Here is a 22,478-nt window from a genome sequence, read left to right as displayed (position 1 = left end):
CTGAAGAAGAGGCTCCCTCACTGAAGAGATTCATCTCCCCCAGGTTTGACTTTGGTGGAATTGCTCCTGGTTTCCACAGTTTGAGGCAGGCAGTGATATTTTGTAGCTCTGAAATTGGTTGGGAGGAGGAGGAGGAGAGAGGAAGAACACATGAAAGCAGAGGGGGAGGAGGCAGGCAATACATCAGACAATGTGGACTGTTTCCCAGCATTATTTAATGACTGCTTTGAATGGCTGAGAAATTACACCAGAAGTCATACAAAGGCAGAATGTGTTTCAATTTATAATTATATGGTTATATTGTAGTCATAAGGATAATTATCACGATTAAAAAAAACCCCAAATCATTAATCTGTACTCTGTCTGCTCTGTTTTATTTCTGCATTACAGCTATTTCATGCATCATAAAGTATTATCCACTACAGGATTTGGAAATTACTTGTTTTATATTGTTGTGGTTTTATTCTGCATCAATCTCTACATGATTTCAATGCATATTTCTCAAGAACAATTCACTAGCAAATAATAATCCTGAGGACCAAAATATCTCTGACCAAATTCTGATGCACATACTGCCTGCAAATGCTGTCCCAGGTGGTTCAGGCTGTCAGGATCTGACCCATATTTCCACAGCATTTTAGTCAAAGAGTGGCAATCTCTCATCTGATCCATGTGGGTATTTCATGGAGCAAAGTCCTAAATTTCAAGCCTTATAACTTGCACATATGTCCCAGCCACCCATCATGGGCTAGTAATATTCCAGTTCAAAAAGGCACTCTTGATTTTGCTTGCCTTGTACATGATACAAGACCATGCTTGTTTATGTGAAATTTGGGAGAACAAAGGCTAACTTGATCCCACCCTTCCAATAGGTTAGATGTTTTTTCAACCCTGAAGCAAAATTCTGTGTCTGTATGTTTTGGCTTTTAAACTCAATAACCTGCAGGTCCCAAGCACATCAGAAAAGGGATGGAAATCTCATTATTACACAGAAGGTTTAAAGCTCAAAACCAGAGGCTATATCAACAGCAAATGGGACACCACAGACATGCCCTTCTCCTTGGGACTTCCATTGGCTTCAGGATGGAGGGATGCTGTGAAGGTTATTTTATTTGCCTGTGCACTCTTCAACCATCACAGTATGTTGACAATACAATGGCTTTTTTTGGACATTACTGTAGATTCTTTTTTGACCAGATAAACAGGACAAGAACAGACAGTGTGACTTTGGAAGGTGAAGATGTGATGTTGGGCCATGTGAATGAGCATCCACTCCCTGCCCACTCTTCCTCAGAACTGTGTATCTGCATTGACTGTGCCACAGGAATTTCACTGGACAACTGAATTTTAGTAGGAAACTTCTATTCTAAATTTTGGGCAGTTGAAGGTCATTTAGGCTATTCTGTAGGTATGAACTCCATTAAAAGAAGAGGATCCCTCTGCCCTGAGCTTCCTATTCTCTCTTCCTCCCTGCTCCCTCTGGACTTCTACCTTGCTGCTCTGTATTGTTTTTCCACACAGTCCCTGGCTTTGATGTCTGCAGTGCTGGAATTTTTTTTTCCTTTACACACCTTATTTTTGAAACCTCCTATTATTTTTGTAACCTTTTAGAATACTTTCCATTTCAAGAGCATTCTTTGCAAGACAGACTTGATACAGACAGAAATAATCCCAACCCAGTCTTACAGGATGTGTTTTTACACCCTGATAGTGTGTCTTTTTAACCCTACAGTGTCCTTCTCCATGCTCCCACAGGTGCTGTGCACAGCTCTGGTTTGTACACATGAGTGTGGAGCTTTCCCAGAGCTGTGTGGGATGCCGTGTTGATGGGGAAGGCTGCCTCTGGAGGATGCTGCCACCAAAAGCAAAATGCCCCTGTTTGCCATCCAACTATTTCCACACAACCAACAGTTTTAAGGTTTTATCTGCATGAATATCCCCTAAAGGGAGTCTCTGGTGTCCTGCACTGTTAGTTTCCTAAGGGAAGAAAAAAAAAACCCTGCTTGGAGCAGACCCTTTGAGGGAATCAAAGTTCCCTGGAGGAATGTGGCCATGAGCCGAAGGCGTCAGGTGCAGCTGATCCCAGGAAAGCTCAGGGCTTATGAGGGGTTGAGTGGGCCATAGAGGTGGGGGAGGAAGGATTTCTGGCTGGAACCCAAGGCCAGGCAGCTGGAGATTTACAGCACTGCTTTATCTGCCCTGATTTCTTGGACGTGGAACAGTCACTGAGGTGTGCGGAGGGAGGCCAGGGACTTGGCTGGTTAAACAGAAACCACACAAATAAAATGGGAATTGCAGCAAGGAATCATCGCTTTTCAGCTGCTGGATATACAGGAACCTATATCCTGCTGGGCTGGGGTATGCAGGAGCCTCCAACACTTTATGTGATTTCTGTGTGTTCCACACAGGGATACTGATGCTATTTTTTTCAGAGGCGAGCCCTAGAAAGCGTGGCTGGCTGATGTGGCTGCCAAAGCTCTGCCACATGGGCTTTGCTTGTCAGAAGTGAAAAACACGGCTGGTGCTTAAGGTACTTCCAGAGTAAACACCAGCAACAGTCTCTTCAATTTTGAGATAGGCAGTTGTATTTAAAAATGCTTCAGTCCCAGTGAGAAAGGCTGTGGGTCTGGGGACTGTTTCCCAGGGGATTTTTTAGCCCTGTGGATGTGTTTTAGGGACTGCACATGCTCCTCTGGAGTTTCCAGTTTGGCTGTGCTGAGTCCAGTGATGCTGGCTGGTGTCTGAGCCTACGCAGAGGGGACAATGCTGGATTGTTACAAATGAAACTTGTGCTAAACAGCATAGAGCCTTTGCATCATCTACAAAATACCAGGAATTAAATGATTTCTTGCTTCCACCCTACCAAAGAAACCTTAAATCTAAACCTTCAGCCTGTGGTGGTCTTGAGGGGGGCCAACCTTGTGTAATTTATGCAAAACCAAAGTAGGAGGATGATCATTCTCACTCTCTATAGGCTGGCAGACAAAAAGATTTGGATCATTTTAGTAGGCCCTTATGGGATGCAAGAACAACATCGTTTCATCTGTGCCTGACTGCTTCAGCACAGACACAGCGCTGAATTGATGGCAAAAGTGTGTGGCAGCAATTACTGCCGTGAGAGTTGCTCTGGAAAGAAACACAAAAAATTCATTTAACTCCCGTACTTGCCACTGTAAGTTAATTTGGACATGCTATATTCCCAGCACAGCTGTAAATTTAGAAATAAGCACAGCCAGGGCTGTAGCTGGGGAGGGACTGGATGGTGCAACTGATCAAAATGTGCTCCAGAACACACTGGAGTAGAGTTTACAAAAAAGCTGCCTTTTAAATCTTATGCCTACGATCTATTTCATTCTAGAACAAAATATGGTGCTTCCAGCCTACAATATGGAGTGAGTCATAGTATTGCCATTCTGCTCCCAGCACAATTGGAGCATACCTATGGTATGAAGTGGGAGAAATATTTGGCCCAGAAGAAAGCTCCAGAATGTTTTTTTATGTACTGTCAAGGCATGCTTAATAAATGGAGAGTATTCTTTCCATATTGCGTAATTCCGACTTTCCTCATTCTGGTTTTTTTCTTCAGCAGAACACGCAAGTGTGTGCTTATCTTTAATGAGTGCTTAAGCCCAGATGAGTGTAAACATGCTGATGGGAAGGACTTTCCTTGCCATGCATGGAGGCAAATGTGTAATTACACCTGCACCGGGGCTGAATGAAGAGATGGAGGGAAGTTTTGTGGCAGAAAGCACAACTTGCTGTGATCCATAGTCCCTCACCCTGTATTTCTGCTGCTCCCCTCAGGGCAGAGTTTAGTGGCCTCCAACATCACTCACATGGCTATGGACTCAGCAATGCTGGGAGAAACAATGTGAAGGGCAGTGAAAGCAAAGCCTGGCTGCCCAGCTGGAAAGGCTTTGGGGCACAGGATGAAATCCCCGTCCTGGCTGTCCCAAAAGGAATGTCACCTTCAGCAGAGTGATTCCACTCCCTGTCTGTGAACAGACACTGAAACAAAAAAGAAATCATGATATGATGGCTGACTGGGAACTGTTTTGGCAAGGCAAACAGGGCTTAAACCTTGAGCTCTTCCAGGGGAAAAATCAAGGCAGGAACGACTTTTGTGCACACGGTGCAGGCGGGCGGGGCGGGCTGTGGGCAAGCTTTGGTCCATGACACAGATGATTTGGCCATGGTTCCTGCCCTGCAGCTGTGTGACCCTCCCAAGGCAGCGTCTCCCTCCAAATAAAATGTGAGTATTGACACAAAACTGCTTTTATGTATTGCTGTGCTTATACTACAGACTGCTTATGGGTTGAACTTCATGTTTGCTTAATACATCCTACTCCTTGATGTTAAATACTGTAGCTATTAACTGCTGTGATGCCTGCTGCCCGCAGGGCTTTAATGACCAAGATAATCTAAAATAACAGTGGTTCATGTTGTTTTTAAGCATCTAGTAGTGTGCAATAGTGTGCCTGCTTGGCATTAGGCAGTGTATGCATTATTATGCCGTGCTCATATATGAAATGTGTTTTTTGACCAAACAGCCCAGAAACCTTTTTTGCTCTTGGTAATGAGAGCTCCCAGAATCGGAGAGCTCATGAACATTTGAACTCTCCAGAGTGTGAAGTAATAATGGCCAGCTGGTGCCATTTCAGAGGGGAAAGCAGTGAGCAAATGGCAAAGATATGAGAATTAAATCTTGTTTATACCACACCACTGAGGACCACTAAGAAACTAGTTTGGTTTGGTTTTAAGAGGATTTCAAAACAAAGGGGTTTCTCAAAAATCTCTGCCCTCTCAGAACAGCAACATTCCTTTGTACACACAGGACTTTGAGTTAGGAGCAGATTCTCAAATAAAAAATGGATTGACCACCGCTGAGATCCACTGGAGAAATTAGGATGAGAAAAATGTCAGGAAATGTACCCCTATATAGCTCTTCAAACCCATGCCCTTCAGTTAAAATGCTGAATTGTTGCTGGTATGTTCATAAGGCAGCCTGGGGTGCCTGAGTGGGCTCCTGGCATTTAACAAAGAGATGGAGGAAGTCAGACACGCCTCAGGTTATATCTACCTGGTCAGTGATGGATTGGTGTCCAGAAAACCAGGGCTAAAGTAAGCTGGGGATGAGTTATGGAAAAATTATATCTTCTTGTAATCACAGCAATGCACCAGGGACAAATTAACTCAATCCTATGAATAATTTAATCCTCATAACCTTCTGTTTACTTTGTAATTAAAAGGTGAAATTAAGGCTGTATCTTTTTGAACCCAGGACCACATCCTTTAGCCTGTGCTGCCATGTTTGCCTATGTTTGCTCACTCCAAAAAAGCTCTTTTTTCACCCAAGGCTGTGTGGTTGATGGCAAACTGCAGAGGTTTTCCTAGCAAATATGCTTTCCCTCTTGAACATTTTTCTCTGGAATTTTTCCCAGCCCTGTTCCTTCAGACATATCGATCTCCACAGTCTCACTTCTTCCTGGTATAAGATCTGTTTTCTTTTAAGACAGCTACAAGTCTGGGAAATACACACCCTGATGTCCAAGAGGGCAGAGGGAGGTATTTCTAGAAATAACTAGATGACAAACAAACCACTAGAAGTTCTAGTCTTGGCTACCTTACTATAAACTCAGCCCATACATATATTTTTTTCCCAGAACTGAGGTTTCCCATCTGCCAATGGGTGAATATAAATCCCAGCAGATGTTAAAGAAACATCTGGAGTGTATCCATTGCACTCCCTGTGCCAGTGATCATCTCCCAGTTACTCTGTATTTTTGCTGAGCTAAGGAAATTTGTGGCCTTCACTCCAACTGGGTGATTGCAGAAATTGTGATGTCAAACATCCTCTGCTACAGCTCCCAAAGTCTCTGATACTGAGACTCCTGCTGAGCACTTGTATTTCCATAGCCAAGGGTTTAATGACCACCCTAATAGAAACTAATGACCACCCATTCTAGAAACTAATGAAGTGGGTGCTGAAGGTGGGCTTGCTGGTGGCCTGCAGGGAAGACCCTAATGTCTGTGACTGGACTCTTGGCCATGGAGGAGCTGGGAACCTTCAGCAGCTCAGGAAGCTGAATGAGGGGATTTGAACTTGGAAGTCAAAATGAGGGGAGAGGATTCCCCAAGGAACCTAAAATGTCTATTTCCAAGTTGAATTTGAATGGGATCTCCAGGTCTACAAGGTGGCTTCAAAAACCCTGACCTAATTTTCCATAAGACACGGATATATTTTTCATCCTCTCACATCTGGCCATGGCCTGAGGTGTGCAGGCAAGAGAGAAAACTTTTCCAGCCAACTACATATTTTTCCACCCCGGGAAAGACTCCATTGTACAGTGTGAATGCCAAAGCCCAGTTTCCTTCTGGTCTCTGCACATTTTTTGAAGTTGGTGTTTATTTTGCCTGATCTGCCCTGACTTTCTGGTTCCTGTTACTGTTCTCTCCTATTGTTGCTGGTGAACTCTGGCCTGTACCAGGATTTTGGTGGGGTTGCTTTTCTCTGAGCAGGTACATGGGAGATTTCCCAGGACTGGAGAAAGGGCGTCTGTATTCCCCTGCTGACCGGCCTCTTATTCCTTTGGTTATTACAAAACATGGAGAGAAATAAAGCTCATTAATGAGCCTTGTATTTAAGAGGGCTTGTATCTATGAAATAGAGAGGGACATTGGAACTGCTGTCTTTGCTTAGCAAGAGGCATCTGTGAAATGATTTTGGCAAAAATTCCCTGAGATGGAAACCATAGATACTTCTCTAATTGTTTATGCAAATTAATACAACAAAGAATGAAAAGTGGAGAAAAATCTCCAAACAGATGGTTTCTTTGTAATCTAATTCCTTGACAAAAATAAAGCATAGAATTATTAATATATGAATATTTCCGTGCATGTTCTATAAATATATAAGGGGAAAATTGATACTTTCTCCTTGAGAAATTATCTACGTGCCATAAATATCTTTATTCTGATTTATTGGGAGCTTAGAATTTTGCACAGAATTGCATTAATGAAAATACCTGCTTCTTTTTCTTATTTCACTCATCTACTTGTCTTTTTATCATGTGTCATACATTCCTTCACTTCAAGGGTTTCCTGACTTAGATTTGCTTGACTCCACCTCTGTGAGCCTTCCAAAACCAGATGAACCCAAGTCTTGTGTGAACATAGCCAGCCTTGAAAAGAATTGCTTAAAAAAAATCTATTGCTTCTTTTTTGATCTGAAAATGTATTTACCACTGTTTCTTCACACTGAAGATCATCAGACTAAAAGCCATTTATTATGGCAACAGGCATAAATATTTACAACTAATAGAGGCTATATCTAATTTTAGGCACCCACACCCACCACGCTGACTGGGAAAGGAAACCAGTCCCTTTCAGGTTGTTCTTCCAGCTCTTCTAATGAAGAAAATCCATTAGGCACTGTCAGTGACTTCAGTAGTGACTTCTCACTACTTCTGTTGTCTCTGTTTTATTTCTTGCCTGACAGCTCACAGCAGAAACATATTCAAAAGGGTTGCCCATATAGGAAATCTGAAATTCAGTGATCCTCAGACACCTCAAATGAACTTCCTTAGGTCAGATGTAATTTATATTTATGACAGGATTTTGAGCCCTCCCTGGAGAAGCTGCTGGGGAGGGCTGACTCTTTTTGCTCCAGGCTTATGGAATGAATCTCTCCTATGAAATAGCAGCGCCTTGGTTTGTTAACATGACAAACAACAGAAATGCATATATATGGGAGGAATCCTGGAGATGACATGACAGAAATGGGAATATAGATTGAATTTCAACTGAACTGGTTGCACAGAACCCAACTCCCCTAACTATAATGGTGTTCTTCCTAAGTGAATGCAGAATGAGCTCCCAGGTCCTTTACCTACATTTCCTCCCTAATTTACAGGCAGCATTTCTAGAATGTGGCCACAGACACCTCCCTCCATGTCTACTGGGCATCACCTCTAAGTCCTTGTTCCAGTGTCACTAACTTTGGGGACCACTCACTGGAGCAAGTTTGTGTCTGGCAGAGGGAAGATAGCCCTTGAAAACCTTTGAGAGTGTTTGGGGTAACTTTCTTCTTCTGGGAATCAAACATATATCATCGTATAAATAAGAAATTTGGATTGATTGGGCATTTACGTGATGACAGAAGTCATCAGAAGAGAAGAGGGCAAAACCCCTCTGCAGTAGCCTGTACCAGAGAGAGTGAAGACACAACGAGCAACGCTCAGCTCAAAGACTCTTTTCACTTCTCCTAAGCACTTGCCTGGTTCTGCCATCAGGTTTGCCAAGGCTTGTGAGGATTGCAGCCACTACAGCTCTTCTTATTGAGAGAGCCCAAAACCACACCTGAACTCATGCTATTTGAAGAATTTTCCTTGGAAATTTTTGTCTTTGCTACACAAATATTTCATTTGGAGGAAGCCTGCCCTTGGATAATAATGACTGCAATACAGTAACTGTAAAAAGGATAATAACAGCAACCAACTAGAACTGGCCAGGGGGATGATAATTCAGCTTTGCGACAACTTCTGAGGTTTTACAATTTGTTTTCATTTTACAATGGAATGAAAACAAAACCTTCAGATATTATGTTTTCAATTTGGGCCTTTTTTGCTGCACTGTCAGAAATAACCAGAGGGCCCTGGACCTCAAGAATTTGTCCTTCCAAGTATTTAAAAAATGCTTCAGCTTTCGTGAATCAGCGTTTTTTCTTGGTGGGACACTTCATGAAAATGCTCTGGCCAGAACTTTTGCTAACCCCAAAAGTTCAAAACTATGAGTCACATCCCCCAAAACATAGTTGCTACAAATCACTTGTTTTGTGATTTATGGACCTCTTCTGGACTGTCTGGTCTTAAATATACCTTTCTTCTCTATCCTCTAAGGATGTACATTTCTTTCCCACACTTACCCACTTCTCTCCTCTTTACTTGGGCGTTTTTTATTGGTTCTCATGCATCTCCTTGGCTCGTTTGACCTTCTCTAGCTTACTCACAAGAGGAAATGCTGAGATAACATTTTTATGGAATGCTGTGGCAGGGGTTTGCCAGGAAAGAGGTGGCTGCTGGAAGGGACAGTGGTCACCATGGGGTGGTCCCACCACCACCTCACAAAGCCCTGCCTGGCTGCTTGCTGGTTCTCACTCATCTCAGATGACATTTTCCATGGGGCAGAGCTGACATCTGTCAGGAGGAAGAAAATCTGCTCTCATGCTCTTGGCCCTGGCCAGCTTGGCACTGTGGGAGGGAATCCGAAGAGACACTTGGTAATGATTATCACCCAGGGCGTGTGGGGCAACCGCTACATGTGCAATGTCTGTGGTTTGGTTTTGGACCCAGCTGGCTCAGAGGTGGCTCTGCAGGATCCATATCTGGTTCTGGCCAGCTCCATAGCCTATGCTGTACCCAGGAGAGCTTTGGGGAGACAACCTTTCTTTTTCTTTAACATTTCAGGTGGAAAGACCCCGCTCAGGAAAAAAAAAAAAAACCAGCATGGAAAAGAAATACCAAGAAAAGGAAATGTGGCTACTCATTCTGAAAGCTGGAGGAAGAAGCAGAAAGGGGATCAGGACCTGGAAGGACTTTATCTGATGGAAAGTACAAGGTGCTTTCTAGTCAGGAGGTTTTTTGTAAGAATTGTCTCATCCATCTCCCTGCATTTGGCCAGGCACAAGACTCCCCTGTGTCTTCAGGATTTTTCACCCTGTTGGACATAGTCTCAAAATACTGTTTTCCTTGCAAAATAGTTTCAAGACTTGTATTATTATTTTTCTTTTCCTAATCTCTCACGTTCATGCATTTAAATAGAAGGCAGGGGGAGAGAAACCCAGTTGGGAGCACCATATGGAGAGATCACAAGTTATAGCTGTTCCCCCATTATCTTGGCACAGATTTCCTTTGTCAAACATTACTTCAGATTTGGGACCTCATTTTGTATTCACACTCCCTGTTTCTTCTTCTTTCCTTGGAAGCATCAGGAAGGACTTATGGTATTGCTACAAGGAGCTCTTTACAGGAAATGAAATAAATTGGGCAATGTGATTCAAATAATGGAAGAATGAATTATTTCACCATTTTAGCAGTTTCCCGTGAGGGACACTTGAGGGAGAAAATGAATTTAACACTCTAAAATATTTCAGTAAGAGAACCACAGAAACCTCACCCTTCTGGACTTGAACCAAACCAAATGGTTTAGGTAAATGCCCAGCAGATCTTCAAGTGGCACAGCCCATGAGAGACTATTTCTATGTGTGGCAAGGAAAATCCTCCACATTAATAATATCATGAACTGGCTCAGCTAATTTGGACTTCATCCATAAGGCTTGGTTTCTGGCAGATCAGCTGAATTATTTTGAGTATGAACTCCTCTTTAAATGTTGAGATTGATCCTGTTTTCATGGCTGATATTCCTGGAAAATTATTTTCTTAAAGCTGTACTTTTTTTTTTTTTTTTTTTTTTTTTTAAATGAGAGCTTCTGCTCCCTTGTGTTCCTGGAACAGGCTTAAAATATCCTGAGCAGCAACTAGAAGGTAATGAGATGAAGGGAACTGTGCTGGATTTTTGCAATTCACTGGTTACATTACTGGCTACCCAGAACAAAGCAGAACTGTACTGTGGAGGTAAAGAGTCTTTCTAGGAGGTTAAATAACAGCATAATAATGGCCTCGTAGAAGATGTTCATGTTTTTGATGAAAATTCTGATGGCAATTTTTCAAGGAGCAAAAATGGGCTCAAACTATACAGAAACTACAAGCAGTTCTCCTTTGTGTTCTTGATATAGCTGAAAAGGTTTATGTGTAGCTACAACTAAACAACAATAAAGATGCAGTTTCAAAACAGCTTTCTAGAGCTATTTTGTGATTTATATGCAGATCCACCACAAGCCCTCAGTGAAGTCTGTGTGCCCATGTGGAGCCATTTGGGAAGCAGGATCATACAGCCCAAAGTGTCACTGGCAGTGCTCTTGTCCCAGCTGGAATGGACAACATGAAGTCCTGGACATTACTGCCACAAACCATTGCTTGATATAGAGAGCATAAAATAGATGGACTCAGGAGGCATTTTCAGTGTGAGTTTGTGCCAGAGCTGAGATTCCCTGGTGGAAATGCCTCAACTTTTAAATAAAACATCAAGTCTCTGCATTCTGCTGCTCGTGGACAGGGACTTCAGTAACCGTGCTCCCAAAATTAGACATAGATGTCGACTTTATACCTAGTTATTGGAGAACTCCAGTTCTGAAATGGAGCTGAGGAGATTGCTCAGAAACCATGTATGTCCTAGATGGTGAGGGTCTGGCCTGTGAGGACACAGCTCCTGGATGGCTGCCAGCTCTGAAGACAGAGCATGTGACAGTTTGTGAACTTAAAACACATTTTCGAACCTTATGGGATTTTCCTTTAAGTCTGTTCTCAGCAAAGCAGCATATTATTGCAAATAGATGCTCTTTTGGTCCCATCTCCCAGGGGACAGAAATTAATGTTGTGTTTGAACATGTATGTTTTCCCATCCATTGCTGAAGCTGTGCTTTTCCTTAAAGTCTGCAGAAAGCCGAGCATGAGCAGAAACTGTTAATGCCATTACTTCAAAGTAAAGCTGGAGTCAGTGCCAGAGAGTCTTTAGAAAGAGACGTGGCCTCTGTTTGCAGGGGTTGGAAAGCAGTTTCAGTGAGTCATCTCAGGCATCCTCCTGCACTGTGGCAGGACCTTTCTGTCCAGCCCCTCTGCACAGCCCTCTTTAACCCTTTCTGGTGCCTGAGTGCTGGCTCCTGTGCTCACCCCTGGGACTGCTGTCTCCATGAGACACTTGCACACTGTCCTGAACCAGGAGTGAGGATGTTGGTACAGCACTGCCCTGCTTTTTCCCTCTTGCTCCAATGCCATCGCCCTCCTGACTGTGCCTCCTGTGCCACTGTGCTTGGGGATATTTTTACAGCTGTCCATCTCCTTCCTTTGGGAGTTTTGTTTTTTTCTTTTTTTCCCAGTGCTTCTCCTGTCAGTGAAAGTTTTTTTTCCAGCCTCTTCTTCCCCTGAGGGTGGTTGGTGTATTTATGGATTCGTTGCTGTGCCAGTTCCCGAGGTAAAAAGGCAACCCTGGGGCAACCCCACTGCTGGCTTTCTGCTCCCCTGGACACACACTGAATCTGGAGAACTGTGTTAGCTGAAATAACAGCCTGTCATGGTCTTTCACGCCTCCCCCTTCCCTGGGACCCCAAACACCACTTTGGCTATGAGGACTGGCTAGGGGACAAGAACTCCCAGCAAGTGACCATATTCCCCAAGACTCTTCCAAGCCATCTTTCCTCATATATGACTTCCCATTTTAGAAGAGGGTTTTGATCTTTGCCTTAAATCTATGAAGGGGGGAGATCTCTCATTTTGAATTCAAATGATGCTAGATATTAAATAAAATGAAACAACATTTTTGCAATATTTTTGTTGTTAGACATTACTTTAAAACTAATTTTCCCAGATATTATTTGGTGAAAAAAGGGAGATGAATACTAGTTCAATAATCCTGTTTAGAATTCATTCATTAACTCCCCCTTGGCATAAAACATTGGGTGACATTATAAACATTCATAAAACTTTCATTCTTTAGTAACATATTCCCTGACTTAGGTGGAAGACTTATAGCTTGAGGTGCAAGGACAATGTAAGTGGAGAATGGTGAATGGTCACTCTTCAAAGCAGATGAGAAATAGAATACCCTGTATTTTTTCATTGCAAAGATAAATAATAATTTGACAGGAGATGTCATTACTGTTTAATGACTTTGTCTGAACAGAACAATTGAAGGAAATATGTTTGCTCTTCCTCATCCCTTGCCATTTCCATGATGTCAATAGGTCTGGCCATAACAACTGGAAAGTTAGAACATAGGAGAGGCACTGCCTGCATGGCAAAACCTACTCAGTGATGCAGGGTAGTCACAATGTGTATCACTAGTGCAGACATCAAAGTATCAAGTTTATCAAGAGAGCAGAAAATAAGAAGCAACTTTTAATGGAGGTATTTAGCTTTGACTTGATCAGTAACTAAGCCACTGCAATGATGACTTAGTGAAAACACTGCCACATCTGGCAGAAGTGAAGTTTTTACATGTCTAGGAGTTTGGTTTCTTAGACTTCTTTGCTAAATTTTTGTTTTACTTTCCTATATGTGGAAATCTGCTGTGAAACATCTGCTTGGCTGCCTGGTCTGGCACCATCCATAATGTGGCTTTGTCCCCTCATTTGGGGTTGCTTGGCCACATATACTGAGTCAATTACTGATTTTGAGATGGTGGATGTGATTGAATTCAAGCTGTAGAGATTGTCCTTCAATGGCCAGAGGCCACAGTCTCAGTTCTGGTGTTTTCAGCTGATGTCACCTCGTGCAATGCTAAGCAGATGACCAGGGGAGGGAAAGACTAGGCCTGACTATCTTGGAGCAGTGGAGAAGAAAAGGGTCATTTTTTCAAATCCCTTCATGTCTCTTTGCAGCAGCCCATTGCTGGGTAAGCAAAATTTCAAAATCTGTTTGCCCATCCCTCTATCAGAAGAATCACACCAAAAAAGTTATTTTCTAAAGCCTTGAGCATGAGGTGCTAGGTTGGGCCAAACTCAAGCTTGGTGTCTTCATCTCTGACATAGAGAGCAGCTTTAAGTGAGCAGCTTTAAGATAATTTGCCATTCATCAGACCAATTTAAGTGTTGTCCTGAACTCTAAACCAAGGTTGTGCCATCTCATTTCTTGCAGAAGTCTTTTTCATTAGCTTATGACAGCACTCAATCTCCTCAATACATGGTTCAACCCCCTTTTTTTGCAAACCTTGTTGAAATTTTGTCCTCAAGAACTTTTATAAAGTGATAAGTTCTCTGGGTTAATCACATACCATGCAAAGAAATATTTCTTTTTAAGCCATGTGACTTTTCGAGCTTTCCAATCCATTCCGTCCAGCCTGTGGATGACCTTAAGAAAAATCCCATCACCCTACATCCAACCCACCAACACACATTCAAATGGTCTAACTCCTTGTTATTCTCTGTAATTCCTCTTGCCCTTCAAGGACCACATGTCTAATACAAAAGAGTAGACAGTGGGAATTAGGTGGAATTTAGGCTGGATAAGTCTGGATAAAGCAACATGGCTGCTCCATCTACTCCTCTAATTCCTGGCACTATCTGTTGTCATATGCACTTGCTACTACTTTGTGTAGTTTGCTTATTCTTTCAGCCTGCCAATGTCATCCATGGTGTAGTGTTGTCCCCTGCTGTGCTTAAAGCACAAGGACATCCACTGCTGCTGGCATGGGCTGGAGAAATCAGCTCTCTCTGTTGGGCTGCTGCAGCTCCTGGGCTGTCAGCTTAGTCCTGCCTCACCAGAGAGATGCTGGTGGGTGTGGGTTTGATGCAGAGCTCTCCTGGGCTTCTCTGGAGCATAAAGTCAAAGTAAAACCAATCTAGGAATGGCAGCAGTACTTAGAGAAGCTGCATAACACATCCAGAGGCAAAGGTAAGAAGCAGCTCAAGTGCTGCAGGTTCATCCCCATTCACAGCTGCAGGAGCAGGGGACAGTGGGGACTTTGTCACCCCCACAGTGTTCAGAGCACTGCTGCAGAAATCATCTGCCCTGAGAAACAGAAATCCAAAGCACACACCTCTGTCTCCATGGGCTTCAAGTGGATTGTGCAGCAGCAGGACAATACAGGGATGTGTGTGAGGAAGAGATAGCAGATAGTTATCTCGGGTCTTTGCATACTGAAAACACCTTCAGAAGGAAAAGTCCCTAAGATGCTTGGGGGTGTACGTGGAGCCTCCCAAATGAGTGTGGAATAACCATGGTGATTCTGGGAAAAGGCATCTTTTCGGGAAAAATACTGCCCAGGCTTCCTGGATGTGAGAAAGCCTGAGGATCACTACGTCACCTCTGACTTGTGTGACTCAAGACAGAATTAAACCTTCTGTGAGGAGACTGAGAATCAGTGGTTCTGTAAAATTCATCTTCAAAAAATCCAGCCATGAAAACGTTTGAATTGCACTGGTGTGTTTCTGCTGTGTTATCATACCTTGAATGTTTTATTGAGATCCCTGGTGTCAGTAAAAAATATCTTCCTGGATGATACCAGGAAGATTGGCAGAGAAGTCTCTTCAGCTCCTGGGAGGCAAAATGAACATATCTGTTCAGTGGCTGCCAGTTTAAAGAGCCAGATCTTTAAAGAGTCAATGCTTTCTTGTCTCAAGGATAAAGTTCAAATCTGTGTGATCAAAACTGGATGAACATTAAAAGAAAAAAAAAAAAAAAGAAACAACAAAAAACCCACTGCAAATATCCATGGAAATAAACATCACAGCTCTCTTTCAGTGCTATTTATATCTATTTGAGTTTAATGACCCCAAACATTGTATGAAAAGTTTCTCTAATGTGCTACCAAGACTGTTTATAGGAGACAACTGTCTCAAGAATGTGGCAGTGTGAAGACTCCCACAGCAGCACCCGTGCAGAAATTGCAGATCTACATGGGTAGTCTCTTCCTGTAGAAGTTTCAACAGGGAAAAAAAAGTGATAATCTTGGGGTTAAAGTTATCACTTACACACTGTGGCAAGCAGGGATGGGTTGATACCAGTGTGTGTAAGCAACCAATGAAAAATGGCTAGCACACCAAAAGTGTGGACAGATGTGCTCTCGTGCCTGTAGCTGGAGAAATTTGAGATGTTAGGGCTCCCACTGGGTTTCTGCCATGTGTTGGCTGATGTTTCCTGCTCCCTGGGGAGAGGTTGCAAGGCAGAGCTGCCTGGTGCTTGGCCTGTCACCCCTGGGTGCTCCTGCCTGCCCCAGGACAGAGAGCAACTGGCCATGGGCAGCCCCAGGATCCCTGATAGCCCACTTCCAACCCCTTTCTTCCATGGGAGGACATGAGGAACAGGGATTCGGGTCGGTGCTGTGGCATACAGGCAGGATATAATAGATTTGTAGATTTGAACAGGTACAAGCTGCCTGCTCTGGCAAGATCAGTTATAGTGCTTCTATGCTACTAAAAATGGCAGAGCAGGACACTCTCCCTTCTTGAATTGCTTATCTGGCCAGCAAGGTTGGGATGAATGCCCTGTGAGACTGGTGATGCTCCAGCCCACTCCAGTGCGAAGTCAGACACATTACACTGAATCATCACTGAAGAACAAAAAATGTGTCTCCTAACAGTAAGCAATGTCTCTCTTCTTCTATATTGCTTTTAATTTACAGAGCCCCAGTCAGGGCTGAGCTATTCTGTATGCTATTAATTAGCTGATCACATGCCAATGCTAATTTTTTTCAAATGGGTTCACTATTTATAAATGTTCACCAGTTTGTGCCGACACACGAGGGGAGGGAGGGGAATATTTACCACATCTACTTTTTACAGATGCTTTGCAGTTCTCCTTTGGAGGAATTGACCTCTCTCATTTACCAAAGATGCAACTTTGGCTCCTAAAGCTGTTTGTATGGTATTCATCTCTGAACTATGTCTGAACTATGCTGAATTTAAGACTCACAGCCATCTTCCCCTCAGACTTCAGCCATCTAATGAGTCCAATCACCCTTGTCTGCACAGTAGGCAAAATTAGCTGTATGCCAACGTTACTGCTCCTTAAGCATGGAGAGGAAAGTTTTTCCACTTACAAGAAACGCACTTCTTGGAATAGAATAGGACAGAATAGAGTAATTTCAGTTGGATGAGGCCTAAAGTGATCATCATCTAGTCCAACCGCTCAACCATTTCAGGGCTGACCAAAACTCACAGCACATCATTGAGGTCATTATACAAATGTCTATTCAACACTGACAGCCTTGGGGCATTGATCACCTCTCTAGGTAGCATGAGTATAAAGTTTAGGGCAAATGAATTTCATGCTAAAAATTGCTATGTTTTTAGGCTTCATGAAAATAAAATGGGATGCCCAGTGGCTTCCTAACTAACAACACACATTTTTCTTCTGTATTTCATAGAGCAAGCCAACTAACTTTGGTACTATTAAACCAATTCTGCTAGTTGTTGAACTGAGTGTTTTTGCTGGTCCAACCTCAGCCCTAAATAAACATTTGTAATCTCACATAGCTAGGCACAATACAAGTCACCCTGGCTGAGAGACCTTTGCTCGCGGAAAACCAGTATTTGATGTTCAAAAGACGGAGTGGAACCAGCATGTTGAAGCATCTACTCATTATCCAAACAGTTCCTATTGTTACAGTTACTGCCAGTAATATCCTGTTTGTCCCTGGGATTGCACTTTGGTGAGCCTGCCCTAGAAACAGCCATTTGCCTTGTGGCAAAACACTTCCAGAGAGGGACTTGGAAATTCACCAAAGTAAGGAAATCTACTCAGGGCTCTGGCTTCCAGCAAAACCTCTTCAAAATGCCTAAAGAAATAACCAGACTCATAAAACTCCTTGCATCCAATGGAAGACACCATTTTCATATCCAAGTAACAAATTTGTCCTCCCCGTCTGTCTGGCATTGCTCTGATCCTACTCTACACCCGTCACATCCCAACTTTGGCAACAGGCCCTGAAGAAATTCGGTTTTGTGGACTGTGGGTGAAATCTGTGTCAGGATATTATTAGTGTGGAGCTAATAACTGGTCTGGACTTTTGTACAGTGTAGAATTGGTCTGGACTTTTGCACAGTGCAGCTGCACACGTGGTGAGCCACTAGGAGCTTTTCGTGTCAGGCACCGCTGCATATGAGTTGTAAATGCTGTGTGAGTTATCTGCAGGAATATCTGATCCTTCCCTGGGTCACATTCACCTACTGCCTTTGATTTTCTTAGATGTAAGTTGAGCACAACTTTGATAAAGTGGTTTCAAGCTCTTTCATGTGAAAGGCACTGAATAAGCACGGTGCAGAAGTAGTACTGCAAGAACTCAGCTGTTTGGTTCCTCTGGACCACTCCTGTGGCAACATCCACCTGCTTTAGCTGCAGGAGCTAAGGAGATGGGATGCAGCAGGGCAAGTGCACAGAGCTGGTGCTTCAGGGCCCTGAACAGTTAATGCCTTGGCCACGGCACTGGTGCAGCTGGAGCTGTTCCCAAAGCTGGGCTGGAGAGCATCACTGTCTCCCCCCAGTTGCTGGAGTCGTGGCAGTGAGAAACAGCTCTGAGATCACCACTGGAATCCTTGGGTTTTAATGCTTCCCCTCCCCACCCCCTTGATTTTCCATCAGAGAGAAATGAATTGATAAATAACCCCGGGAATCACAACCAGGCTGTGACCTGGTGAGGCAAGAGGAAGCCCTCGCTAACACACCACTGCTGGTAACAACACCTGGGTGGAAAACCTCCCATGGAAAGTGAAGCACTGCAAAAAATCTGCAGCAATTAATTGCTTTTGAGCATTTCCAGCACAAAAAATGAACCGTTGAATCTGATGTTCTCAGCTTGTTTGGGAAAGCTGAAACAATTGGTTTCAGTAGTGGCAAGGACAAGGGTAGACAAACCAGTTCCCTGGAGTAAATTCAAATGTGATTTTCCAGAGTCTCCTACACCCTTCAGGATCTGTCCATGTATGCAGCTTTCCCATGTGCTGTGCTGCCTGTGCTGTCACCATGCCCAAGATATCTCTGTGACCATGGTACTGGCCTGCCACCTCTCCTCTTCACCACAGGCTGTCACACAGGTGGATGTGGAAAATCCAGTGGAAGATCCTAAAAACTGTAAACTCAGGGGTAACGTTGCCCCAAGTGAGTTACTCACTCAGTCAATACCCACAATATTTTAAATAGGCTGTGGTATAATTTATGCCATGTAATATTTTTTATGAGTGGGATTTTTTCCAGTACTCTGCTCTAGAAGTAATTCCTACTGCTTGATTCTGTGTGCAATTTTGTAGTGAAATCGGTGTAATGAATAATGAGATTCCTCAAAAAACTGAAATTCCATTTGTGATCAATGCTAGTTTTGACCACTGCTGCTGGACAGGGATTGTCTCAGAAGAGCATGTTAATATAGAGAGCAATTTTTCCCCCTTATCTTTATGAGTTTTCTCTTTGAAAATACTTTTTTATTTATGTGCTATAGTAGTTATGAAGGCTAATAAAAATAGCTGGAGATATTTTAGAGGATAAATCTTCACCCCCTGAAAATGAGACTTGATTTAAAGGTGCCTGCATACTCCTTTCACCCCAAGGAAATCAGGATTATGTTGCTTCATCTTCCTGTCCTTCTCTCAGCCCTAGGATACCTCAGTAACTTTTTGAGCCCACTGGCAATTTCCAACACTTCTGACAGAGGAAATGGCATCAAAGCAAGTCCCTGCAAGTCACCTGTGGCTGGTTAGGGAGGAGAAACTCAGAGTGGAGCCCCCACCAAGTGCCAGCCTGCCCGGCTGGCATCACTGCCCTTGTGTGTGCACAGCCCCCACATCTGTGTATGCCCCCGAGCTCACCCCAAAACCACCAAGAGTGATGCCCACGTGGTCTGGCACCAGATATTGGAAGGCTTTTCCATAGGCAAAGGTACTTGCAGGGCGTGGAGGAGAGTGGGAGAAGGGCAAGGGGTGCTGGGATCAGGGTTTTGTAAGGGATGAGCAGATCTGAATTTATCACAGGAAAGTGGATGCTGTTGCAATAGAAGGCAGCCCTTAGGGATTTTGGCTCATGGAAGCATAGTTTCAACAGGAAATATTCTGTCTTATATCTTGTCTGTGGAAATGTGTCTTTCTAAAGTAATCACTCAATCTCTCTGGTAGGAAGGGCAGAGAAAAGAGAGAGCTGCTTGCATTAGAAGTGACGCTGCCCACTCTTGTGGAGGAAAAGGTCTTCACATTTCCATGGATCAGATTCTGCAATTACACAGCTTTGTTTGGCCAGTTCATCTGCTAAACCTGACACGGAGCCAGAATGCAAGCAGGGATTTTTCCCATTACAGAATACCAAATCTATGATAAGCTACGCCATGAAAATTCAGTTTTTAAGGAGGTGGGGAGAGAATCAGGGAAACTCCAACTGCTGCTGCAAGATAAGCAATGAGTTTTGCAGTGCTTCTAGAGTCTGTGTGTCAGAGATCTCATAAAAAACCTCCATAAGCCAAAGGAGCACTGTGAGAAGAAAAACAGCAGAATTTGGGACAGTAACATTTAAGCAGATGTTTGAACACCAGTTTTAGCCTATGAAACATCTGCATGATAACTTTGTACACAGCTGGATAAAGTCAGTAATTGCTACAGAAAGAGGCCTGTGAGTATTTTACTTAATCTGTGAGTCTGTTCTGCCCAGCATTGCAGTGAATATCATTGATAATCTTGATTATGTTTGTGTTTTTTTCTTATACTACATATTCCCCTTCTATGAAGGATTCAAATCAGTCACCTCTTCTGCTTTTCACTACCATCAAGTTGTAGTATTAAGATCTATTTATAGGAGTAACAAACGTCTCTGAAAGGAGAGTTTTATACTGACAGCTTGGAAAGAGACGATGCTGGTTTTCTCAAAGATCACTCCTTAAACTGACTAGATTCTCAAAGACTATTCCTTAAATAGGATATAAATATTCTAATTTATGCATCATTTGCCAGGAGGGACAAGGCTGTGATAGCATATATATATATATATATATATATATATATATATATATATAATATATATATATAGTCTTCCTAACTGCAGACTGCAAAGCTCAAAACTTCAGAACTTCAAAAACTAACCAAGAATACAAACTGATAGAGGCTGAATTACATTTGTTGTCCCAAAACACAGTGGACTGTGTGAACTGCAGCCCTAAAGCTTCTTATTCGCCAAAAACAAGACAAAAATCAGAAGCAAACAAATAAGTTCCCTGAATAAATCCTGCATTGCCCCAATTTTATGAGCTGCCATCCAAGCTGCCTGGCAGCCATCCAGGCCTGAATGACATTCCCAGACAAGAAGTAACCCATGCATCCCTTGTGAACGGTCCTCTACTCGAGCTTCCTTCACCTCCCACCTGGCCGTCCTGCTGCCCTCGATTAAATCTCTTTTAAAGCTCTTTCTTACCTGCATAGTGGTCAAACACGGTGGGGACATACTCCTCTGGGAAGGCGTCGTTGGCATAGCTCATCAGCAAACAGGTTTTCCCAACTGCACCATCCCCAACCACCACGCACTTCAGCATCTTCTTGGTGTTGCTCCTGCTCCCGTCAGTGCAGTTGTCATTTTCCTCCTTGCAGTTCATTCTTGCTGCCGCCGCTGCTCTTGCTGCTCCCAGGACTTCCAAGTGCACATGAAGGAAAAATGAAGTGCGATTGTATTGACTTTTCCTGAGTTTGGAGAAGGAGGGGGGTTGGGGTGGGGGTGAGGGGGGGGGGGGGGGAAGCAGCAAATCTCAAACTCAGGAAATCATACTAATGTTTCCAGGCTGTCACAGCCGCTTCTAACAGTTACCAGATCAGTCAAGAGGATCATCGAGGTGAATAAATTAAACACACAGAGAGAAGTATCATTTAAAAAAAAAAAAAAAAAAAAAAAAAAAAAAAAGGAAAAAAAAAAAGAGGGTGATCTGTCCTTTTTCGTTTGTCCCAGTCAGGAAATCCTCATCCTGCCCGGCTGTTCTCAGTCTTTACTGCGATTTCAAAAAAACATCAGCAGCCTGCGGCTTCGATCCGCGTCTGCCTTCCTCCAGCCTGGCCGCAGGAACCAGGGATTCCTGTTAAATCCACTCCATTTTCCATCTCACTTCTAACATGGAGGAGAGTCTAGAGGGTTTTAATGGAGTTTTTCCTTTCTTTCTCCAGCTTGCTGTGTGTCAGGAAATCATGGGTTTCCTGCTGAATTCCATATTAGGATCAGTGGGCTTGTGAAGGGCTGCAAACAATGGGAGCTCTGTGTGTATTTGTACTTTGGAGGAACTCTGCCAGGACATGGAGAAAGGAAAACACTAGAGGTCCCCCTGCAGAATGAAGTTTTTTAGGCTCTCTGCTCCATCCCGCGCTCCAGCTGCTCCCCGGGCTGCCGGCACCGGCGAGGAGGATTTGGGAGAACAGAAAACACGGGAGCGCTGGACACGCGTGGCCAGGCTGCGAGCTCTGCCCCTGTCCCAGGGGTTCCTGCTGACCCCAGGCACGACCTCCTCTGATCTCAGATAGGTATTTTCTCCCATTTGTGAAAGGGGGAAGACGGAGAAGGAGGTATAGTGGCTAGATAATGCCAACTTTCTGTCTTTAGATCTCTTTAAAATGTTTGCCGTAAAGAATAAATAACTGATTTTTCAGTTCACACACTCAGAAAGTTTCTCTTGCCTTTCCCCTCATCCCCCCCCCCTTTCCCCCTTTCCCCCAAAAAAGACAGATTTTTCCCCCCCTAATGTAAAGATGTAAACACAGAGAATAAAGTGGGATCAAGAGTTAGAGAAATTAAAAAATTAAAAAAAAAATCCCCCCTATATAGAGGGTATAGCAGTCTCTGAAAAATCAGCTTTGAATTAAATGATTCCTGCCCCCTCCTCTGGTTTGTTCCAGCGCTCCTAAGTCTTCTCCCCAT

General features: G+C 43.4%; 1 protein-coding gene across 1 annotated transcript in view; it reads right to left on the bottom strand.

The window, feature by feature from the left end:
• RHOJ (ras homolog family member J) overlaps positions 1-21,826 on the bottom strand; it is a 61,667-nt gene extending 39,841 nt beyond the window's left edge. Inside the window, exon 1 of the mRNA XM_066321632.1 lies at positions 20,997-21,826. Coding sequence (XP_066177729.1) covers positions 20,997-21,174 — 178 coding nt within the window. The 5' untranslated portion in view covers positions 21,175-21,826. The remainder of the gene's footprint in view (positions 1-20,996) is intronic.
• Positions 21,827-22,478: the final 652 nt, after the last annotated feature.

Source organism: Sylvia atricapilla, chromosome 6, assembly GCF_009819655.1.
Source record: "Sylvia atricapilla isolate bSylAtr1 chromosome 6, bSylAtr1.pri, whole genome shotgun sequence".
Lineage (NCBI taxonomy): Eukaryota > Metazoa > Chordata > Aves > Passeriformes > Sylviidae > Sylvia > Sylvia atricapilla.
Note: the sequence above shows the minus strand (reverse complement) of the source record. Positions and strands in the feature narration are given on the sequence as shown.